Source organism: Ictidomys tridecemlineatus, chromosome 9 (genome assembly GCF_052094955.1).
Source record: "Ictidomys tridecemlineatus isolate mIctTri1 chromosome 9, mIctTri1.hap1, whole genome shotgun sequence".
Taxonomy (NCBI): domain Eukaryota; kingdom Metazoa; phylum Chordata; class Mammalia; order Rodentia; family Sciuridae; genus Ictidomys; species Ictidomys tridecemlineatus.
The window spans coordinates 39,329,566-39,354,156 of record NC_135485.1 but is presented as its reverse complement, the minus strand read 5'-3'; the positions used below and the strand labels follow the sequence as shown (position 1 = coordinate 39,354,156).

Genomic DNA, 24,591 nt, shown 5'->3' with positions numbered 1-24,591 from the left:
TTTTTGAAATTGATGCTTATATGTTACTATAACTGTTGAGCATGTTCAGTTTTTCTTGCCTTTAAATATTAATGTGAAGGGCAATTACAATTTCTAGTAAGACTATAATCCCCCCACCTTTTAACTAAGTCACTGATCAGAGCAGTCTTCCCTTACCAATTGGAAAGTAAATGATAGTGTAAACTGAGTCATCTAATTCAGGTCATTCTGGAAGGGTATAAATCTGTCTCTATATTTTTTATAGATTGGACTGAGTAGGTTGAATATTTCTTCATTTTTTCTACTTTAATATATTCTAGTATTAATCCTGGTTTTATTTTAGAAATCATTGTATTCTTGTATGACATAATTGGCATGTCGTGGTGATGATGTGAAAAAGTAAGTTATCTTCCATTTTGTACTACATAGGCAGGTCCAGCTTAGTTTTGAAGCATAATCAGATTTTAGGGGCATAGGATACAAAATGTCTAATTTTTGTGAACAAAGTCTGCTTTGAAGTGGATTTTAATACAATATTTTCATATGACCCCAAATTAGACACTTAATTTTACTCTTATTGTGAGCAGTGTTCTTTCTTGACATTCTTCTGGATATGGGTAACATTTTTCTTCATTATTAGATTGTATTTAGCAGAAGGGAAAAATCTGGTGTAAAGGCATATTTTGAAGAAAAGTGGTAATAGAAGGAATGAAAGGAAATGTAGATTTAATAATATTTGTTTACATGAAACTTAAAAGGCTTGAACTGGCAATTCAGTTAAAAATAGATTTTTCTTTCCATGGCTTCTAATATTATGTAATGAAAATGAGGGAAAAAATGACTAACTTATTAGATATTGTTGGCCATACTAGCTAGTATATTTAATGGAGTTTTTTTATTTCTCAGAAGAAATTTGTATAAAATATATTGATCATTTATTGAAGACTTTTGATTTTTCATAAGTATGATAACTCTAAGTGATGTGCTAATCTAAGAGTTAGATATTGAAAAGTAATTTGAGGCCAGTATTTTCTAGACAAGTTGTCATTATGACTGCCATTATTCTCTCCCATCTTCCTTATAGATATCCATATCAAATTCAAACTTGGGCTTTCCTAGAGTATTTATAATCTATGACTTCTAACTTAAATTGTGTTGTAGAGTTATTTTGTAGAGGTTTGTTTCTAATGTTATACTCTTCTAATTTTAATATATTATCATATCTTCATGTACTTCTGAGGTATAATCTTCTTCCCCTCTCCAAAAGTAATTCCTCATTTTTCAGCACCAGCTTTTATTAATGGCTGTGGGATACCACCCTTTTCTTGTTTTCATCTCAGCTAGTGAGATGAGGAAAATTGAAGACTTTGAATAATGTGACTTGAAATGAAAAAGTTTGGAAACTGTTTTGGGGTGCAGCATGACGTTTACATAGACAGTGTAAGAACACTTGTTTTTTGACCTTTCAAATGATAAAGGTAATAAAATATTGTCTGTCTTGAAATTTATAATTATCTCAAGACTGCTACTAGATTCTGTGGTTAGCCGTAGGAATTCAACATGGTTTGCCCAAATTACAAAATTGCTGCAATTAAATGATTTATTAAAATGTCATAATTTCTACCTCTTTCTCCCACCCAGCATAATAGGTGAGACATATTCCATTTTCTTTATAAATATTTTAAGTAAGTATTTTTTTGAGGTGGGATCTTTCTGTGTTGCCCAAGCTGGTCTTGAATTCAAACTATTCTCCTGCCTTAGCCTGCCAAGTGCTGGAATTTCAGGCCTGTACTATAGCACTCTGCTAGGCATGTTCCATTTTTAAAGATAAAAATTATTTGTTTTGAGATTTTTTTTTTGATGTATATATCATGCTGGGGATGGAACCCATGGCCTCAAGCATGCCAAGTAAGCCCTCTACCACCAAGCTACACCTCCATTTCTTTTTATTTTAGTTTGTAATCAAACTTACAATCTTCCTGTCTGTTCTGAGATTTTTGAGGGTCTTCTTGGTATTTTTCCACAGGCTGTAAAATTCTTTGAGGGCAGGGATGGTGTTTATTGGTCTTTATTTCTCCACTATTTATTAAATAAATAGTAGTGTCTAGAATATTATAGGTCTTCAAGTAAGTCTTTTTATTTCATTTTTGTCGGGGAGGGGTACTGGGAATTGAACTCAGGACACTCTACCACTTAGCTACATCCCCATACCTTTTTTATTATTTGTTTATTTCTTTATGGTGATACTGATAATTGATTCAGGGGTGTTCCACCACTGAGCTACATCCTCGGCTCCCATTTTTTATTTTTTTATTTTGAGTCATGGTTTTGCTAAGTCCACGAGGCTGGCCCAAACCTTATGATCCTTTCTCAGCATCCTGAGCACCCCTGGGTTCAATCCATAAGAAAAAGAAATTAAAAAATAATAAAATGCTAATGCTAGAATATTATAAAACATTTTCATGAATTATACTGTGTTTTCAGAGAGCTGAATGAACTCAAACATTGTTCAAAGTGTGGTCACAGAATTAAAATTTTGAGACTAATTCTAAGACGTATCTCTATATCTATATAGTTGAAAAAAAAATATCTATCTATCTATCTAACTGCAGGGGCGTGTGTCTTCTGGGTGGAAAGAGTACACTTTCAGTTCTATCCTTTAGTTCTTGAACTACATTGATACCCAGACATATATTAAGACAGACAGATAAATTTAAAGCATGATTTGTAGGCATCAAAATCCGTTTATTTCTTTCATAGTTGTTGTATTACATTTTTGTTAGCCAGCTTTTGTGTGTGTGTGTGTGTGTGTGTGTGTGTGTGTGTGTGGTCATCAAAATACCTGACAAGAATAACTTAGAGGAGAAAATATTTATTTTGGCTCATTGTTTCATAGATTTGAGTCCATGGTCAGCCTGCTCCATTTTGGGGGGCCTGATGTGAGGGTAGATTATCATTGCAAAAGGGATTGATGAAGGAAAGCTGATACAGCTTTTGACTTCTAGGAAGTGGTGGAGTGGCGGGGAGCGAGTATGGAGGTGAAGAAGAGGCTGGGGAGAAAATAAATCTTTCCAGGTTACACCCCCAGTGACTTACTTCCTCCAACCAGATCTCACACCCAAATAGTTCATTCAGGTATCAGTGGAATAATCAAATGGATTAATTTACTGATGAGGTTAGAGCCTCATGATCCAATAATTGCCTAATAACCCCACCTTTGAACCTTGTTGTAATAGGGATCATGCTTTCAACATGAGACTTTGGGGAACATTACCAGATCCATACCATAGTAATCTCCAAAAATAGCTAGAAATCTAATTCCATTGAATTAAATGGAACTAAGTACTGTTTTTATTTACCATCTGTATAACTCATATTCAGTCTGAGTCCAAAGTTTCTAGTTCATATATTCATAGGTCTTGTCATATCCATGGAAGATAAAGTTCTGTGAATCCAGACTTGTTACAGGTTGAGCATGTCAGAATTCATAATATACAAAACTGATTTGTAATCTTCCTTTCTTATCAGCTTCAACTGCAACCTTTGTTTATTCATTTTTTTTTATTGATTTAAAAAAATAAATGACAGCGGAATGCATTACAATTCTTTTTTTTTTTTTAAGGTGTTGTTGGACACATGCCTTTATTTTATTTTTATTTTTATGTGGTGCTGAGGATTGAACCCAGCGCTTCACATGTGCTAGGCAAGTACTCTACCACTGAGCCACAACCCCAGCTCCATGCATTACAATTCTTATTACACATATACAGCTCAATTTTTCACATCTCTGGTTGTACACAAAGTATGTTGACACCAATTCGTGTCTTCATATGTGTACCCTGGACAATGATGTCTGTCACATTCCTCCATCCTTGCTAACCTCCTGCCCCTTCCCTTTCCCTCCCACCCCTTCAACTGCAACCTTTTTATTTTCAGTTGATGGCAGACCCAGAGTCCTATTTATTTAGACCTTTTTTTTTTTCTTTTTGGCATAGCTTTGATGTCTCTCTCTCTACATTTCCTTCTTTCAAGAAATTGTTGGCTCTCTGTCTTCAAAATTTGACCCCTTTTTGACACACCATTGGTGTGAATTGCCATTGTTTCTTTTTTCTGCCTTATACTTAATACTTTCCCCTGTTGCCACCTTTGCCTCTCCTGTTTATAGATTCTTTGGTATGTAAGCCTTAGTGATTCCATTAAAATATAAATCAGATTATGTCTCTTTTCTGTATCAGCATTCCAAAGTCTCCTTACCTCCTTTGGAGTCCTTTTAATAGTCTCTAAGATCCATCATGGCCCACGGTTACTTCTCTGACTCCTCTTCCACTTGTTTACCCTACATTAGTCATATTGGTTTTCTTTTTATTCCATGAATTACTCCAGGCATATTTCTGATTCAGTCTTTGTACTGGCTGTCCACATTTCCTGAACACTCTCCCAAGATATCTAGAGGGTAGGTACTTCATCATCTTCAAATTTTTTTCCACTATCTTTCTAAATGAGTCTTACCTGCCTCCCTATTTAGAATTCCACCTCAACCACCTTCCCCTTACTCTTTGCTACCTTTTTCTTTTTTCATAGTGCTTCCACTGTTAGAAGTTGAGATGAGCCAGACTTGTTATAGTATGAACTTCTGATAAACATCTCTTATAAAGAGAAAAACTTTGAATAACCTTTTTGGACAAGAATGGAAATTTTTAAAATTTTATTGTTTTATAGCAGCTGTCTCATCTAGGAAATGAACCTAGAAAGCATTGCTAATTTTTTTTTTTTTTTTTTTTTGGAACGGGGCTGGGAATTAGCACAAGCTCTGGATTTGATTCTTATTACTGAAATATACGCACACATGCAGGCACACACACAAGCAAATAAAAAACCAACTTTGGGAAAGTGTGTGTTTTTAAATTTTTTTTAGTATTGGGGATTGAACACAAGGTTGCTTTATCACTAAATTACATCCTCAGTCTTCTAATTTTTAAATTTTGAGATAGAGGCTCCTTAAGTTGCTGAGGCTGGCCTTGAATTTGAGATCATCTTGCCTCAGCTTTCTGAGTTGCTGGCATTTCAGGCATGTGCTACTATGCCCACTTGGGATAGCATTTGACTTTTGGGCCATCTATGACTGATAGAAGTCTTTTGCCTTATCTGAGGCAAATAAAACCAGAAGGAAGATATGCTTCATAAAATAATATCTAGTTGATATTTAAACCTAGATTTTTGAATTCAGTTCTTTGTTGTTGTTCTAACTTCACCACAATGCCTTTTTGTGCTTTTCAGTTTCTGTGTTGCCTGCCTGGATTCCTAGCCAAATGCTTCCCCATATTAGCTGTCAACTCTTTAGTATTACATGGTTTTCTTGAAACCCACATCTCCCTTGTGTATCCTATTTGCTAAAAAGATAGAAAATTTGCAGTTAATGTTAACCAATTTGATCATTGGCAATTTTATTTGGAAGCTATTTGATGATACTTGTAAAGTCATTGAGATCTGGACATTCTCTAATTTATTGGGTTATCCATAGTGGTTATTAAATGATAGTATTACCCATTTTACTAAAACGATGATCACCACAATAAAAAAAACATTGTTTTATAGTAATAAAAGCAGCTAAGATATACACCACATATTTTTGGTGCTTTATATGAACTCAGTTTGTGAGTTAGCAGTATAATTACTAGTGGATAAGTAGGAAAACTGAGGCTCAGAAAAGGTAAAAATTTGATCAGAGTGATACACAGTATATGGAAGTGTTTTGGAAGTACATGAATGTATGTGGATTATTTTAATCTATGTAGTATGATTACAGTCTGTTTGCCTAATTACTTCTTTTATTTTATTGAACCAAACCAACAAAGCTAAGTATTCTCATTTTAACATGAACATTGCAACAGTCTCTCATATATCTTAGCATGTTAGGTACAAATGTGAAAGGTCAAAAAGAGATTTTTTCTTAGATCCAAACAGAACTTTAGTGTAATTTGTGCATTAATTTTAATTTTATAACATCTGTTGATAGAAAAAGAAGACCCTCCCCATTCTCAGTTTCTAAATTTAGAATGTTCTATTTCAAGTGGATTAACATTTTCTATTACAGAGAAAGCTATTAGTTTCAAGAGTAGGACCCTAGCCTTGATCTCATTTATTAATTGATCATGAAACTCTTTTAAGTTATTGTCTCTTCTGCATCAGTTTTCATCTCTAAAATAGAATGTTTAGACACAGATAGCTGTGGTCTCTTCTAGCTGTCAGAATATGAAATTCTGCTGTTGTGGAACTAAAAATTAATTTTTTCCTTATAATATACTTAATGTAGATAGAAATAGTCTTCAAAATATTCTCAAGAAACCCTGAAGTATACTTTGAAACTAGAATTGTCTTTAAATCTAGATATGTCATTTACACATACATTTCTTTATTGTGACTAAAAACCAAACACTTTAGTCATCTATTTTTTACTTCAGGTTTTAATCCTGATTGAAAAGGAGGATTGAAAGTTTGAGGCCACACTTTGTGAGACCCTATCTCAAAATAAAATTTAAAAAGGAATTGGGGATGTAGCTCAGTGGCAGATTGCTTGCCTAGCATGTGTGAATAAGCAAAAAGAAAAATAAATAAACAAACAAAAAATAAGCATCTACAAGAATCCCTGAGTAAGTACATAAATCTGATTTTCAGAGTTGCCACAGTATGTTATGTAAAATGTCCTTTTAAACAACCAAAAAAAATGACTCATAAAGAATCAGAATATTACAAATCCCTGAATTCAATCCCCAGCATTAAAAAAAACAAAACAGAAAACTATTTAGAAATTGAGAAGTTGTATTCCAGTGAAGTGGAAAATAAAATAATAACCTATAATCACCGAGAGGCAAAGGTCATATCATATATCCTGGTTGTTCTAATTTTATTTTTTTTAGAAACTTTTTTTTTTTGTATTTGAATACTAATATATATTATTAGGGAAATCGTGACAACATGAAAATATAAAAAATACAATATCCTTAATTCCATTACCTAGAATTAACTACTGTTCATATTTTGATGGATTAAATTTTTGTTTTTGCATGTAAAGATTTTTATTAAAAATTGTGATACTAATATTTTGTTTTTTACATTTTTCATCTAATATTTCATTTGGAGCATCATTATGGGTTCTTAAAAAGTATTAGGGTCTTTTAGATTTCAAAGAACAGAACCACCTTAGTGGCCTTAAGCAGTGGAAATTTATTATAAGAATGCCTGGGGACTAAGGAAGATAGGAGACATTGCCATTTTACAGCCAGGCTCCAGGAGACCGAAAAATTATTGTTTTGGATATAGTACTGCTTTGGTGATCTAGTTATTCTGTCGTTTTCTCAGCACCATGTGTCCCTTGCTCCCTACTCTAGTGCTGTTGTCACAGTGATTCACCTACTTTCAGTTCCAGCTTTTGCTGTTGCATTGTGAACTGACAGACCTCTTTCCCCTGTACCTCATAGTTTCTGCTTACTATTGGTGTCCATTTATTATTGACTTCACTTATTCATGGCTGTACTGTATTTTGACTTCAATTTAAACTCATTCTCTATCCATGTTTCCAACTATTTGTCTTGCAGATAAACTCGAGAGAGATCTGATTGAGTTAGTTAGGTTGTCTGTGGGGCAGCCCTGTTGGCCCCTGCCATCCCATGTGCTACTAGCCAACCCAGGGATTAGCTGTTCCTAAAGCAAATGCCCTTTGTGGTCTAACTAGCCAGAGTGTAGGGAGATCCTAGTTAGGCATTCACAGTAATGGGCTTCTATCTTATAAACATGGTTTTGAGCTATACTATTTTTTTCGGATTGATATAATTTATATAATTGAAAGACATTTCTGTAGCTTTAAAATATTCATTGTTAACAACAGCACTACAACTCAGAAGAAAGGAAAATAAATACTGAACACATCTTTTTGTTAAGGGTGAAACAAGTTGAAGCAGTTAGATTCTTATTTTTCTGTATTTAAGTCAAAATTCACAACTTTAAAATATGTCCTTAATTCAAAATGATAGTGCAGAAATGAATTGTAAAAGATATAATCTGAGGAAACATAAGGAACATAAAAGTTAAAAACTATAAAAAGGGCTAGTGATTATGTGAACCTGCATTATGGAAAAGATTGAATGGCATTCTGGAAGACTTGATTAGTGAACCTAAGCGTCCCTATTTCACTTATGATTAAGTGCCTAGTTATACAAAATAAAAAATTCTTATAGAAGAAAAACTGTGATTGTAATACTTATTACAAAAATACATTTAATGTATTTATTTAGCAACAGTTACCATTACTTAAAAATAGGTCCAGTTTTAAAAAATTGTGAAACAACAAATGAAACAAAAGGTCTTTAATAACCTCCCCAAAACAGTAGAATATTTCACATATCTGTACCACTGTGTTTTTTCTTGTGATATAGTTCTAGAAGTAGAATTATTGGGTCAACTGGGCTGGGGAATGTAGCTCAATGGTAGACTGTGTCTAACATTTGCAAGGACCCATTTGATACTCAACACTGCCAATAACAACAATAATTATCACTGGGTTAGAAGATAAGCATGATATATATATATATATATATATATATATATATATTTTAAAGGTAAGCATATTTATGTGTGTTTATGGATTATTGTTTCTTATTTTACTTTATCTTATTTTACAGTACTGGGTTGAAACCTGGTATATTTGCTAGGCAAGTGCTAACCACTTAGCTTCATCCCCAGCCTAGAATTTTTTTTTTTTGTACTGAGGATTGAACCCAGGGAGGGACCTTAACCACTGAGATACATCACCAGCACTTTTTTTTTTTTTTAAATATGAGACAGGGTCTTACTGAGTTGCTTAGGGCCTCGGTAAGTTGCTGAGGTTGGTTTTGAATTCATGATCCTCCTGTCTCAGCCTCCCAAGTTGCTGGGTTACAGGAATGTGCCACTGTGCCCAGACCCTGGGAATATTTTTTAATATTCTTTTTATACACTATTAGATTGTACTGATGAAGATTATTCAACTTATAAGGTTCCCCCACGCTCATTCTTTTTTTTTTTTTTTTCCAGTACTGGGGATAGAACCCAGGGACACTTTACAATGAACTGAGAACATCCTAAGCCCTTTGTATTTTTTATTTTGATACAATTTCACTAAATTGCTGAAGTTATCTTCAAAAGTGGGATCCTTCTATCTCAGCCTCCCCAGTCACTGGTCACTGGGATAACAGGCGTGTCAACCACACCTGGCTAGATTTTTTTTTAAACAATTGAGATTGTGCACATGTGAGGCGCTGGGTTCAATCCTAAGCACAGCATAAAAATAAATAAATTACAATAAAGGTATTGTGTCCAAACAATTGAGATTGTGCTAAGCTACAGTTTTGTCATTTTCGTGTTATTAGTTTGAAGGTTTCATTTTTAGGCGTCGTCGTCTTTTATAGAGATACTTATCTACTATAGTGTTCTGAGTAAATATTTTTGTGAATAAAATTTCACTGACTTGTTTATGAATAAATTTTTATCCACATTTCACATTATTTTTTGGTTTACATTTCTAATAAGAGAATTTATTGTGACAAAAATTAATTTTAATGCCAAATTAATTTCTGGAATGGTGGTGATAATTTATAGTTTTATTGATATACTACATGAAATTTTCATCTTGAGACCTTCTTGCCAAAATAAAATATTTTTAAAAATTTTGTTTTACTTATTATTAGTCTTTGTAGATAACTGAATTAAGATACTGCCTACCTTGAATTGTATGTTTTTAAATTAAGTGCTACTTCCAGCTTTTTGGATTAATGGAATGTTAGGTTATTAGAGTTGAGATTCACTTTTCTACCCAGTGTTGGAATTATTACACTTCACTCAACACATCAGATTATCACTTTATGGGATAAAATTTGGCTTTTTGAATATACTCCCAGGTCAATTGTACATTTATCTTCTAATTAAGTTATTATTATTATTTTTTTACCATTTGAGGGAGTAATTTGTAAAGCTGTTAATTTAAACTTAAACGTTCATCCTAATTCCATTCTAAATCTGCTTCCTGCTGAATTTTTTTAAAAATAAAAAAAGTCAAAGCTTAAGGTGGTATAAAACTAGGCAATTTATGCCAGGCAAGGTGGTGCTCACTTGCTTTTCCAGCTACTTTTCCAGTTTGGGACTAACTTGGGCAATTTTTTTTAATATTTATTTTTAGTTATAGGTGGACACAGTGTCTTTATTTTATATTTATGTGGTGCTGAGGATCGCGAACCCAGTGCCTCATGCATGCTAGGTGAACGCTCTACCTCTGAGCCACAATCCTGGTCCCTAACTTGGGCAATTTAGTGAGATCAAAGTTAAAATTAAAAAGGGCTGAGAATGTAGCTTGTGGTAAAGCAACCCCATGTTCAATCCCACACCACAAAGAAAAAGAAGAAAAAGAAAAAAACCTTTAGCAGTCTATAGAAAATCAAAACCATCAAAGATGATATTTTGCAGTTATATTATCAAACATGTAGTATGGATTTTCATATCAGTTTAATAAAATACAATGATCTTGTAAAAACTTGACCTGATAGTATTGCTTTGATTGATTGATTAAAAAAAAAAAAAGCTTTGGCAAAGATGAAAGATATAGCAAAGGAATATTTGTCGATGCCTTGCCAAATAAGACTTTCTGATGCCCAGGCTCTTTACTAGGAGAAGGCATACTGTAAAAGAAGACTTGTTGAAAAGAGTTGTTTTTTAACTGCTCTGATGAGATCAGTTTCATCAGTAAAGATGCATTTGAAAGCCTCGATTGTTATAGTTTGCATAATGAATGGGATCTGAGTTAAAGATAGTGGATGTAAAGAACTCTTTCAAGACTCTGAGAGAGAACAAGAGATGGATGTTATCATACATTGAGGGAGAAGAAAATCCCTATAAAACATTCAGGCCATGTGGACTTATGCAGGTTTGTAGTCTATGTGTACAAAGATAGGGATTGCAGAGGGTATGCAATCAGGAGCAAATAGTTAGCTTTGAGAAGATAGTTGCTGTAAATCTAGCAACTGGGGAGGCTGAGGCAGGAGGATCACGAGTACAAAGCCAGCCTCAGCAACTCAGTGAGGCCCTAAGCAATTCATGAAGATAGTTGGTAGCAAGCCTTTAGCTACTTTGGGAGTCTGAAGCAGAATGATCAAAAGTTCGAGGCCAACTTGGGCAACTTAGCAAGATCCTGTCTCAAAATAAAATTTTAAAAAGGCTGGGGCTCAGTGGTAAAAGCATCTGGGGTTCAATACCCAGTACCCAAAGAGAGAGGGAGAAAGATATAGAAGACATGTGGCTAAATCTAAAAGTTAAAAGGAGGGAAGCTAAAGCAGTTTATATTCAGTGATTTTTTTTTTTCCCCACTTGGAGTTAACCACTATGGTTATCTGCAAAAACTGAGTTGTGAGGATAAAGCTGAGTACATGAAGAGGAATAACAACCATGGAATATGGGTAAGGTAATTTAATGGAACAGAAAAAAGATTGCTTAGGCAATAATACTGAAATTAGAAATAATATATTTATAAGTTAGGGTGATTTTTTTTCCTAGTAGCTCCAGGCAGTGAGAATTGAAGAAAGTAAACAGTTTAATTGAACCTGGGTTGTCAGAAGACACTGTAAAGATGATAATGCATATTTGTTGGAGTACGGTCAAAACAATTAAAAGTTTTGTAAAAAAACAAAAACAACAACAAAAAAACCAACAACAAATGAAAATGAGTATATAGTTCTGACACATAGGGAAGGAAATGGAGCCATTGGGAGATTTCAAGGGGTGAAAAGCAGTAAGCTATAACCAGAGGGGCTGGGGATATAGCTCACTTGAGATATAGCTCACTAGAGTGCTTGCTTCACATGCACAAGGCCCTGGGTTCAATCCCCAGAAGCAAAAAAAAAAAAAATATATATATATATATAATCAGAGACCCAAAAACCTTGGTGTAAATGGATGGAAGACATGGAATGTTTAATAGTAGTAATAGAATTTTACAGTTCAAAATTTCAGGTGATACAGTCCCAATGATAACAGTATCCGGACTATATTACAGTGTATATAAGCTGCTGAATTAGATGGAGCTTAATTTCTTCATAATTCATTAAGTTAGGAATGTGTTACAGTTGAGAATTCCTAAGGAAAGAGGCATTTTTCCCCCACATTTTTTTTTTATTGGTGTATTGTAGAGGTTATAATTGTGGATTTTTTTTTTTTTTTGTACCAGAGATTGAGTCCAGGGGTGCTTAACCATTGAGCCACATCCCCAACCCTTTTTTATATTTTGTTAGAGACAAGGTCTTGCTGAGTTGCTTAGGGCCTCACTGAGTTGCTGAGACTGGCTTTAAACTCGTGATCTTCCTGCCTCAGCCTCCTCAGTTGCTGGATTTACAAGCATGTAGTGCCTGGCTCCTGATAATGGAATTTGTTGTTACATGTTCATTTATACACACAATATAACAATATAATTTGGCCAATATCATTCTCCAGTATTTTCCCTTCCCTCCTCCCTCCCCTGATCTGTTTCCTTTTCTGTTGATCTCCTTTTGATGAAGAAAAGATATAAGGAGGTATATACTGGTAGCAGCATAACAACAGATTAGGAGTTCCAAAGGAAAGAGTAAAGGGGATTTTAAATGGGAGGCAGTATCAGGAAAGAGAAAGGCTGAATTGGATGAAATGAGAAAGCAAGGTAACAGCTTAGTTTACACTTTGAGTTATGGCTGTAGATTGTAGGAAGGAGGACATAGTGAACTGGAAGTATGTGGAATATGAATAAAACAAGCCTATTTCAAGAATTAATTTCTACATAAATGCCAAATTACATTCAAAGCTTTGCCTAGTGTTTTGCATGAACTTTTTTAAAATTTATTTTTATTAGTTGTTCAAGACAATACAATGATCTTGACATATACATTTGATTCAAATAGGGTATGAATTGTCATTTTTCCACGTGTACAGATTGCAGAATCACATTGGTTATACATCCATGTGTATACACACAGCAATCCTAGTGTCAGTTGTATTCTGCTGTCCTCCTTATGCCCCACTCCCCTCCCCTCCCCTCCCATCCCTATTGTCTACCCACACTACTGTGACACTTATCTCTCTTTCTCTTTTTTTCCCCTTTCCTTCCCCCCCCATACCATCGTAGATGTATTTTGTGAACCCATGAGGGTCTCCTTCCGTCTTTTGTGCATTTCCCCTTCTCCCTCCCTTTCCCTCCCTCCTCTTTCCTTATTTCGTGGTAATCTTCTCATGCTCTTCCTTCCTACTCTGTTTTGAGTCACATCCCTTATATCAGTGAAGACATTTTGGCATTTGTCTTTTAGGGATTGGCTATCTTCGCTTAGCATAATTTGCTCTAGTGCCATCCATTTCCCTTCAAATGCCATGATTTTGTTATTTTTTACTGCTGAGTAATATTCCATTGTGAATAAATGCCACAATTTCTTAATCCATTCATCTGTTGAAGGGCATCTGGGTTGGTTCCACAGTCTAGCCATTGTGAATTGTGCTGCTATGAACATTGATGTAGCTGTGTCCCTGTAGTATGCTCTTTTTAGGTCTTTTGGGTATAGTCCGAGAAGGGGAATTGCTGGGTCAAATGGTGGTTCCATTCCTAGCTTTCCAAGGAATCTCCATACTGCTCTCCAAATTGGCTGCACCAGTTTGCAGTCCCACCAGCAATGTACGAGTGTGCATAAACTTTAAATTTTTTTTTTTTAAAGAGAGAGAGAATTTTTTTTTAATATTTATTTTTTAGTTCTCGGCAGACACACATCTTTGTTTGTATGTGGTGCTGAGGATCAAACCCGGGTCGCACGCATGCCAGGCAAGCGTGCTACCGCTTGAGCCACATCCCAGCCCCCTAAAAATTAAATTATATAAAAGTAAATTGACCTTGTACATTATTTCTTTAAAAAAAAAAGTTCTAAAAACTTCCCATTATAGGATCATCAGGACATATCTCATAGAAGATGTTCAGTATTTGTAATTTGAATGCCCTTTTCTCCAAGTATTAGTATATTTCTAATAGGTAAGATCATAGTGTGTTAAGTTTATTATTTTTTTGTGATCTTTGAAAATCGTTTATCACTTCTAAAGCCATGTAGTATTTTAATCCAAATTTAAGGAACGATCTTTCAGGTAATAGGAATAGATGGCGATAGAGGAGGTGTCGGGTTTTCTTTCATACCATTTAATACACTGACAATCAAGTAGGTATTGAGTGTCACCTAAGATAATTCTTGGTAGCATTTTGTCAAGCCCTACTTTGTTTTTATTTATATTTTCTCTCCTTTCGCTCTTCTATTCCTCCTTCCCACTTTTTTCCTTCTCTTATTACTTGTGTCTACCAAGGACACCTATTAACCTTCAAAACCATGGCTTATCTCTACCACTAACATTCAAATCTAGAAAATTGGCTATCATGTCTATAAAGGTAATATGTTTTATGGTGTACACTTGTAATCCCAGAGGCTCGAGAGGCTGAGGGAGGAGGATTGCAAGTTCATGGCCAGCCTCAGTAACTTAGTGAGTCCCTAAGCAACTTAGGGAGACCCTATCTCAAAATAAAAAATAAAAAGGGCTAGAGATGTGGCTCATAAGTTAAGTTTCCCTGGGTTCAATCCCTAGCACCCCCCCCCCCGCCCCAAAAATGCTCTGAAGTTTTTAAGGAGGAGGTGGTAGCTCAAATTAAATGAATCATCTATTCTTTTACTTATACTGCTGATTTGGTAACATTCAGTCTCATATTATTATATGAAAGTTTTGATTCATTGACAAATAATTGCTTGTTAAATTTCATAAATTGATTATTATGAAGCTCTTGTGTCTTATACTTTCATTTGTCTCTAACTTCTATATATATTAATCCACATTCTACTGGTGTTTCTGATCTTTAAGTTAAATATTTATTTATTTTTTGTGGTACTGGGGATTGAACTCAGGGTACTATATCACTGAGCTAGGTTCCCCCTCCCTGCCGTGCTGCCTGCCCTCTTTATTTATTTATTTTTTAAAATATTTTTTTCTTTAGTTGTAGATGGACATAGTACATTTACTTTATTTTTATGTGGTGCTGAGGATTGCACCCAGTGCCTCACGCATGCCAGTTGATTGCTCTACCACTGAGCCACAACCCCAGCACACAGCCCTCTTTATTTTTATTTTGAGATAGTCTTATTAAGTTATCAGGCTGAGTTCAATCCCCAGTACCACAAAAAACTTGTGATCTTCTTGCCTCAGCCTCCAAATTTCTGGGATTACAGGCCTCTGCCACAGAGCTAGTCTAAATGTTTACATTTTTTATTTTTTTATAACAGTGATAGATAATAACATTTTCTTCTTATTTTTTTAAAAATAGATTTGGACTGAGCAACAAATTTGAATCAGAATTCCCTTCTTCATTAACTGGAAAAGTGAGTGGCTCAATTATTTATTTCCTGTTTAGATGTTTCAAAACTAAAGTTTTTCCTAGAAAATTAGACAAAATGTATGAGACATGTTTGTTAATATTTTGATGTTGTTATTTCTTAAACTCTTTCTTTAGGTAGCTCCTGAAGAATTTAAAGCCAGCATCAACAGAGTTAACAGTTGTCTTAAGAAGAACCTTCCTGTTAATGTACGTTGGCTACTTTGTGGCTGCCTTTGTTGCTGCTGCACATTAGGTTGCAGTATGTGGCCAGTTATATGCCTCAGTAAAAGAGTAAGTTGAATCATATATTTAATTTTAAGTTTAAACTAATCAAACAAGTCTTATATGTACCTAGTTTTTATTTTATTTTATTTTTTGATGGTACTAGGGATTGAACCCAGAGCTTCATGCTTCCTAGGCAAGTACTTTACCTGGGAGCTACATCCCCAATCCTAGTTTTTATTTTTTCTATTTAATGGATCACATTTACAAATATTATACAGAAATAATTTGATCTAATAGAGGAGTGGTTAAGTAAATTATTATATATTCAAATGATATTGGATAGCCATCTAAAATTATAATTTTTATGATATAGGAAATTACTTAGGAACAAAGAGAAGAATATGTTATCATCTATATCAATGATGATATTGTGTAGTTATCAAAGATGCTGGGTTCAACTCTACCACTTATCTCTGTGACTATGGACATATTTCCTAACCACTTTAAACTGTAGTTGATAAAAACTGTAATGGTACTATTCACCTATTACTTGAATAAGATTGTTATAATAATAAAATAGTGTTTATAAAACTCTTAGCTGAACAACTGAAAACAAGTGGGCGAAAAGTATTGATTAGTAGCATTTTTACTAAGTAAGCTAGTACTCACAGAAGAAATAAAATAATTAGTGGTTATTTATAGTTGGTAAAATTATAGGGAATTCTTTTGTTGTAAGTTTTCTGTAATGAACATGTAGTGACTATGCAATCAGAAAAAATCATATAAAAACTCAATAATTTGACAGCTTATAATAAAAGATTCCTAAGAGGTTAGTGGATATAGGACAAATTAGTATAGATTGAATATATTGTATGTTTTTGTTAAAAAACTTTTTAAATGGTATATGCTCAATGGTAAAGTGCCCCATTCAAATGAAATAGTGTTCAGTTGAAATTAAATTGTTCTGTATTTACACATTTCATTTTGTCACCAAGTAATGGTAAGGAAATATGGAATAGCAAATTCTATTTGGCCCCTGATTTCTGTTATAAAATAAGAGGTGTATCTGAAGTTTTTTTTTTTTTTTTTAAAAACGGGTACATTTTATTGATGGGAAGGAAATGATACCTTTATAAGAAAATTACTTTTGTAAATATTTTCTTTTATATTTATAATATTTACTTATCTCTAAGAACATTTCTCTTTTTCATAGTTTCATTAGATTATCTCTAGACTGCAGAAATCTCTTTTTTTCTCTCTGGTAGTTTGATCCACAGTTGAATTGCTGCCCTTAGATCCCCTTACTTTCCCCTCTACCATTTAAACATTTGCATTGTTTAAATAACTGCTGTATCTCAATTGGTTGGTAATTGCTGTTATTTAACCCAAAGAACCAGAGGAGTGTATTACTGTAGAAACCTTTAAGGTCTAGCTATTTGGGTTTTGGTTTCTGATCCTGTTTTTCACTTTTTAAATCAATAATGCAAGATATCTCAATGAGTGTGTAGTGTATTTAGGAGACAAAAGTAAACATTTTACACTTCCCCACATATTATCAACTTAAAATCCTTTTTGAGATACCTTTATTAAATTTCTTTTTGTGCATAAGATAGATGTGGTTTTTTTAGACTAGTTCTATCTGTAGTTTCAGAAAGTACTTTTCATTTAGCCCTAGAGTCAGGTCTCTCTTTTTATATATATATATGACTAGATGGAACATTTATTTGATGGATTTAATTTTACATGGAAGACTGGGGATGTAGCTCAGTGGTAGAGCACTTGCATATATTTATCTATAAATCTATATATCTATATCTACATATATACACTCTACTATCTAATGAGGATAAAGAAATATAACTATTGCTCTAAAAAAAAGCTGTGCATTTCCTTGTCTTGGGTGTAAACTGTTATGTAACCATGGAGATAGTGACACTTCATAGATATATGTAGAATATTAGAGAACCTGGAGAAAGAAATTTTGAACCAGTTGCAGTGCTGCATACCTGTAATCCCAGCTACTTGGGACACTGAGGCAGGAGGATTGGAAGACAGAGGCTGGCCTGGGCAACTTAGTGAGAACCTGTCTCAAAATTAAAAAAAAATATGTAGGACTGGGGAATGTAGCTCAGTGGTAGAGCACCATTGAATTCCATCCCTAATATGCCAAAAAGAAAGAATGAAAAGAAAAGATTGAGGAGCTTTGTAAGATGGGAACAGAGTAATTACCAAAGTACTAAAAAACTTCATATATATGATTTGTAAATATATGATTTATAAATTTATGCTTTAGCTGGGTACAGTGGTGCCTGTCTATAATTACAGTGATTCAGGAGGCTGAGATAGGAGGTTGGCAAGTTCGAAGACAGCCTCAGGAATTTAGTGAGTCCCTAAGCAATTTAGAGAGACATTGTCTCAAAATAAAAAATGGGCTTGGGATGTAGCTCAATGGTAAAGTGCCACTGGGGTAAATCCCTACTACCAAAATAATAATAATAAATTTATGAGTCTTAGACTCCAGTACAAATTAGGTCCAAAGGCACACTTTAATTCAGTTCAGTGTTTTCATTTTCCTAACATTAGTGACCAATTTGGATAACTTAATTTCTGCCTGCCTTTGAAACTCATCCCCACCTTAATGCCCGTTTTTTTTGACTTTTTCCAGAGACCTTGTTTTTAATCTCTCCTGTTATAATTAGACATTCTAAATTGAATTTTTAAAAATTATCTTAGGTCTGTTTTTGAAAATTATTTTTTCAGAATGCATATAAAAGAAAATAGTAGCAGATCCATGATACCATCATACAATAGGAACACTATGATTTCTTTGAGTAATAAAGGCAAAATCCTGTTTAGTCAAGATAGTTGTTTTTATATATTCACAGTCTAAGGAAATATAGTACATAGCTAAAGGTTAAAAATGAAGATAAATTTTTATACTATCTGCTTTCGTGAACTTCCAGAATTCTATCTAGATACTATGTATCAAGAACCCTTGAACTGGGTGCAGTCATGCATGTTTATAAACCCAGTGACTCTGGGGGCTGAGGCAGGAAGAATGCAAATTTGATTCCAGCATCAGCAAGTTGGCAAGACCCTGTCTCAAAATAAAAAGTTAAAAGGGCTAGGGACATAATTAGTGGTAGAGTGCTCTTGGGTTCAATCCCAGGTACTGCTATAAATTAAAAAAAAATGAACAAATAAATAAATGTTTAACAATTAAATAAAATATTTTTTAAAAACCCCAGAAAACAAAGGATCCTTCATTTAGAGGTGCTAGTATTTTAAAAAAGTCTAAAGCCCTGCTGATTACTAGTCTGTGAGCCTCTTTTCTCCTTTATCTGTGATGTAGAATCCTCCTATACAGTTAGAATTATCTCAGATTCCAGGACAAATCAGGACCAAATGTATAGTTTATATTCAAGTCAGCATTTTCATTTTTCTGATATTTGTCACAAATTTTGGTAACTAAATTTCTGTCTTTCCTTTGAAACTCATCTTCAACTTACTGCTATCTTTTTATTACTTGTTCTTGTTTCAGAGGCTTTAATTTATCCTATTATTATTATTATTATTACTGTTTCACTTCATTATTATTAACAACCTTCTGTTTTTTCCTTCTTTTTTTAAAATGATCTTTAGTTTATTTTTGAAAATTATTTTTTGCACTGGAAATGAAATATATCGTAGTGGTACACTGCTTGCCTAGCATGTGGGAGGCCCTAGGTTTGATCTCCAGTATCACAAAATAAAAAAAGGAAGAAAATTATTTTTTAGTATACCGAAAAACTTATTTTTGGTGTATGGTTCTATCATTTTTGATAAATGCATAGAGTTTTAGGTAAAGCTACAAAGTACATCACAGTGCTCTCCAAAAGGTTCTTTGTGTTTTCCCTTTGTAGTCATACCCTCTTCACTTCTTAAGCCCTGGTTTCCACTAATCTGTGATTTATGCCTACAGTTTTATTTTTTTCTAGAATATTATATAAATAAAATTATGCAAATATATGTAGCTTTTTGAATCTGGCTGCTTTTATTTAACATTGTGCATTTGAAATTTATTTTGTTTTATGTATTAGTTTTTTCCTTGTTATTGCTAATAGCATTTCATTCTGTGGATATATCATATTTTGTTTATCTGCTCACCATTTGACAGACATTGGGTTGTTTCAATTTTTGCTGATTTGAATAAAGCTTGCTTAAAAACATTCACATGCATATTTTTGTGTGAACCTGATGTTTTATTTTTAGAGTAGGATTGCTGGGTCTTATGGTAAGTGTATGCTTGATTTTATAAAAAACTTCCAAACTGTTTTCCAAAGTGAGTAAACCATTTTGCAGTCTAACCAGTAATGGATGAGAGTTCTAGTTGCTCAGCATCCTTTCCACACCTTGGTAATATTAGTTTTAGAAATATTAGTTATTCTTACATGTAAGTGGTGGCATTTTATTATGGTTTTAATTTGCATTACCCTCATAATTAATGATATTGAGCACCTTTTCATGTGCTTATTTACTGTTTGTACATCTTCCTTTTTAAAGTGTTGAGGGCTGAAGGTGTAACTCAGTGGTACAGTGCTTTACCTAGTATTCGAGAGGCCCCTGGGTTCATCCCCAGCACCATAAAAACTAATGAAAAACAGTTTTTAATTTTAAAAATTGTTTTTCCTTATTGATTGTTGAAGGGTTTTGAATGTAGCCCTGAATCCAAGTGTTTTGTCAGATTATGTTCAAATATATTTTTCTAGGCCATAGCCTGTCTTTTTAAAAAATCTTAACAATGTCTTTGACAAAGCAAATGTTTTTGATTTTGATAAAGTTCAATTTATCACTTTAAAAAAAATGAATTCTGCTTTTAGTATCATATCTGTGAATTTGCTTAGGCAAATTCAGTGATCCTCCAGTGATCCCTTCTCTCTTTTTTTCTCTGACCAATTTGAGAAAAGGTTTATTAATTTTATTGATCTTCTCAAATATCAGCTTTTGATTTTGCTGATTGTTTCTATTAGTTTCATGTTTATATTTCATTGGTTTTACTTTGACCTTTATTATTTCCTCTCTTTTAAAAATTTACCTATTTATTTATTTGTTTATTCTAATTAAGTATATATGACAGCACAATGCATTTTGATTCATTGTACACTCCTCTCTTCTTATTTTGGGTTTGATTCATACTTCTGTTTCTAGTATCTTAAGGTAGAAATAAGGGACCTTGATATGAGACCTTTTTTTTTTCCCTAGTATGTTTAGTGCTATGAATTTTCTTCCTGAGTACTACGTTACTAGTATCCCATACATTTTAATATGTTGTGTTTTAATTTTCATTTAATTCATTCTACTTTGTACTTTGCCTTTGATTTGTTCTTTGAACAATGAATTATTTAGAAGTATTGCATTTAACTTCTTAATATTTTGGGAAATTTCTAGAGATATTTCTATTACATATTTTAATTATGGTTAGATAACCTATTTCATATGTTTTGAATCTTTTTAAGTTTAGTGAAACTTATTTTATTACTAAGAATATAAACTGTCTTAATAAATGATCCATATATACTTAAAAAGAATGGGTATATTTAAGCCAGATATGCTCGGTAGGCTGAGGCAGGGGGATCATGAGTTCACAGCTAGCCTGCACAAAACCAAGGTGCTAAGCAACTCAGTGAGACCTTGTCTCTAAATAAAATACAAAAGAAGGCTGGGAATGTGGCTCAGTGTTCGAGTGCCCATGAGTTCAATCCCTGGTATACCCTACTCCCAAAGAAAAGGAGAGAAAAAAAAAAAAGAGTGTGTATTTACCTGTTATTCAAATTTTTTAAAAAAATAAATGTCAGTTATGTTAATTTTTTTTCAATTTTTCCTTTTTAGTTGTACATGACAGTAGCATTCATTTGATGTAATTATATAAGCATGGAATATATCTTATTCTAATTAGGACTCCGTTCTTGTAGATGTACACAATATTCATTATGGTGTATTCATATATTTACATGGGAAAACTATCCCTCCTCTCTTCCCTTCATTCCCCTTTGTCTAATCTACTGAGTACCTATCTGTTCTTCCCCTTTTGTCCCCTTATTATGGTTAGCTTCCACATGTCAATAAAAATGTTTGGCCTTTGGCTTTTTGGGACTGGCTCATTTCACTTGACATGATAGTTGTCCAGATTTATCCATTTACTGGAAATGTCATAAAGTCATTTTGCTTAATGGCTAATCTGTATTGTGTACATATAGCACATTTTCTTTATCCATTCATCTGTTGAAGGGCTTCAAAGTTGGCTCTAGCTCTAGCTTAACTATTGTGAATTGAGCTGCTATAAACTTGATGTGGTTGTGTCACTGCAGTATGCTGATTTTAAATCCTTTGAATATATACTGAGAAGTGGGATATCTAGATCGAATGGTGGTTTCATTCCTAGATTTTTGAGGAGATTGATATTTTTATTGATGTTTCTCTCCATTAATTTTATCAGTTATTTTTTCATTTTGTGATTTATATATTTTGACATTTTATAACTTGCTTCCTAATTTTTCAGATTTTTTTGGTCTACTTCATAGATTGCTTAATCATTATGAATTGACTTTTATTTTTCTCTGAAATCCATTTCATGTATGTTAATATACTCATTCCAACTTTCCTTTCATTAAAGTTTGTATGGTATTTCTTTTTCTCTCCTTTTAGCTTATTTGTGCCTTTTATTTGAAGTTCATTTTGTATAGGTAATTTGGGGTTATTATTTGTTTTTAGTTTTTTCACCCAGTACTAGGGTTTGAATCTAGGGCCTTACCTATGCTTGGCAAGAACTCTATACCCCCAGCTATACCCTCAACCCTTTTTTATTTTAGACAGGGTCTTGCTAAGTTGCCTAGACCGGCCTGAATGTAAAGATTCTCCTACCTCAGCTGTTCAAGTAGGTGGGATTATAGGCATGTACCACCACACCCAGTAGTATTGGGTCTTTCCTTTTTATTTAGCCTGATAATTGCTACCCTTTTATTAGGAATTTTAGACTATTTACATTTCTTTTGATTATTGTTGTGGCTAGATTTAATTCTTTCATTTTAGTATTCCCCTCACTCCAGTTGTTTATTTCCATTTTCCTGATTTTTTTTTTTTAAGTAATAGTTTATTGAGCTTAAGTTCATATAGTCATTTAAGGACTGGGGATGTAACTTAATGGTAGAGTGCTTGCCTTGTGTGTGTGAGGTCCTGGGTTCAGTCCCCAGTACCATGAAGGAAGGATGGAGGGAGGGAGGAATTTTTCCTATAAAATTGGTAAGCTGGTTACCATTTCTTTTTGCTGCTAATGTACTGTTCTCTTGGGTCCCCTTCACCACCACATCACCCGCAACAGTGCTGAGGATTAACTCAGGATCTTACCCATTTTGGGCAAGCACTCTACCACTGAGATACAACTCAAGCCTCTTGGATTATATTTATTCATTAATTCAGTGAATGTACCTGAAATAACACTGTGAGCTTGGTACTGTTTTTGATGCTGAGTTTATGTAGTTTCTATTGTGGACCTAAAAAGTAGACAAAAGCAATAAAATAAATACAAAATAATTTTACGTTGTAATTAGTGCTTAGAAGACAATAAAACAGTAAACTTCAGCCTTTCAGCATGTTCTTTGTAAGAGCCTGAGAAGCTTACAAATAAATAAAATGTTTTAGCTTTATTAAATAGATTTTATGATATTTGCTTTGCAGAAGCTTAGTTTTGTTTATGCTTTGCTTTTGGGCTGTGCCCAATTCATAGTGTTAGAGGTTAGAAAATGTATAATGTATATCCATGTCTTCTTCTTTTTTTTGGGGGGGGGTGCTGGGGGTTGAACCCATGGGTACTTAACTACTGAGCTATATCTCCAGCCTTTTTATTTTTTATTTTTAGATAGGGTGTCACTAAGTTGTTGAGGCTGGTCTTGAACTTGTGAGCCTCCTGCCTCAGCCTTCTGATTTGCTAGGATTATAGGTGTATGCTGCTGTGCTTGGGCTGGCTCATTCCTTGAAGAAACATTTTTCATAATTTTATTATGTATTGTATTAAGGAATTTTGCTTTTATTGTTTTCTGTTCTAAGTAACTGTTTCACTTTTTGTTTTTATATTTATGCATATATCATATCCTGACTTTATAGACTTTGTTTATATGTGCTTTTAGCCCTTATCTTAACTCAAAAGTTTCACACTGTTTAAATATCAACTTAACCTTGTTTTTACTTTTAAAGTTTTCTTTTGCATACAAATAAATAGTATAATAGAGTTTAAGTCCTTGTTTTACTTAAAGTTTTAGTATACTTAGGATTACTTCTGAATATCTCTTCTCAATCTCAAATTTACTTATCCAATAACTGTAGGTCACTCTGGTTTAAGGTGTATTAGGAGTTGAGAATCTAAACGGCAAGGGCTGGGTGAGTAGTTCAGTGGTAGACTACTTACCTTACCGATGTGAGATCAGGGTTCAATCCCCAGCACTGAGAATATTATAGAATATTATGGTGGCACATGCTTATAATCCCAGCAGCTTTGGGAGGTTGAGGCAGGACAATTGTGAGTTTAAAGCCAGCCTCAGCAATTTAGCAAGACACTTAGCAACTCAGACCCTGTCTTTAAATAAAATGTAAAAAAGGGATGTGGCTAAGTGGTTAAACACTCCTGGGTTCAATCTTGAGTGAAAGAAAGAGAGAAAGAGAGAGGGAGGGGGGAGAGGGAGGGAAGGGAAGAAAGAAAATTAGATGGAATAAAAAATTAATAGAAGAGGTAAAGAGTAGTGATTTATTTTTTACTTTGAAGCAGCAGGTAGCCTTGAAAATCTTAAAGAACGTCAAGGGAAAGTGAACCAGGAGAAACTAAGCAGAAAGTTAAATATATTTGTATATGGGAGGAATTTGAAATACATGCAGTTATACTAATGGTACTGAAAGTTATTGAGAACTTTCAAACTGAT

The 24,591-nt window shown here is 33.7% G+C and overlaps 1 protein-coding gene across 2 annotated transcripts in view; it reads left to right on the top strand.

Annotated features, from left to right (window-relative positions):
* The window catches only part of Chic2 (cysteine rich hydrophobic domain 2), a 41,969-nt gene that overhangs the window by 3,727 nt on the left and 13,651 nt on the right, over nucleotides 1–24,591 (top strand). The window contains exons 2-3 of one of the 2 annotated variants that reach the window (XM_078021298.1): nucleotides 15,368–15,422; nucleotides 15,554–15,625. In XM_078021298.1, coding sequence (XP_077877424.1) covers nucleotides 15,368–15,422; nucleotides 15,554–15,625 — 127 coding nt within the window. Of the gene's footprint in view, nucleotides 1–15,367; nucleotides 15,423–15,553; nucleotides 15,710–24,591 lie in introns of both variants that reach the window. The other variant, XM_005320009.5, reaches the window with a different exon arrangement.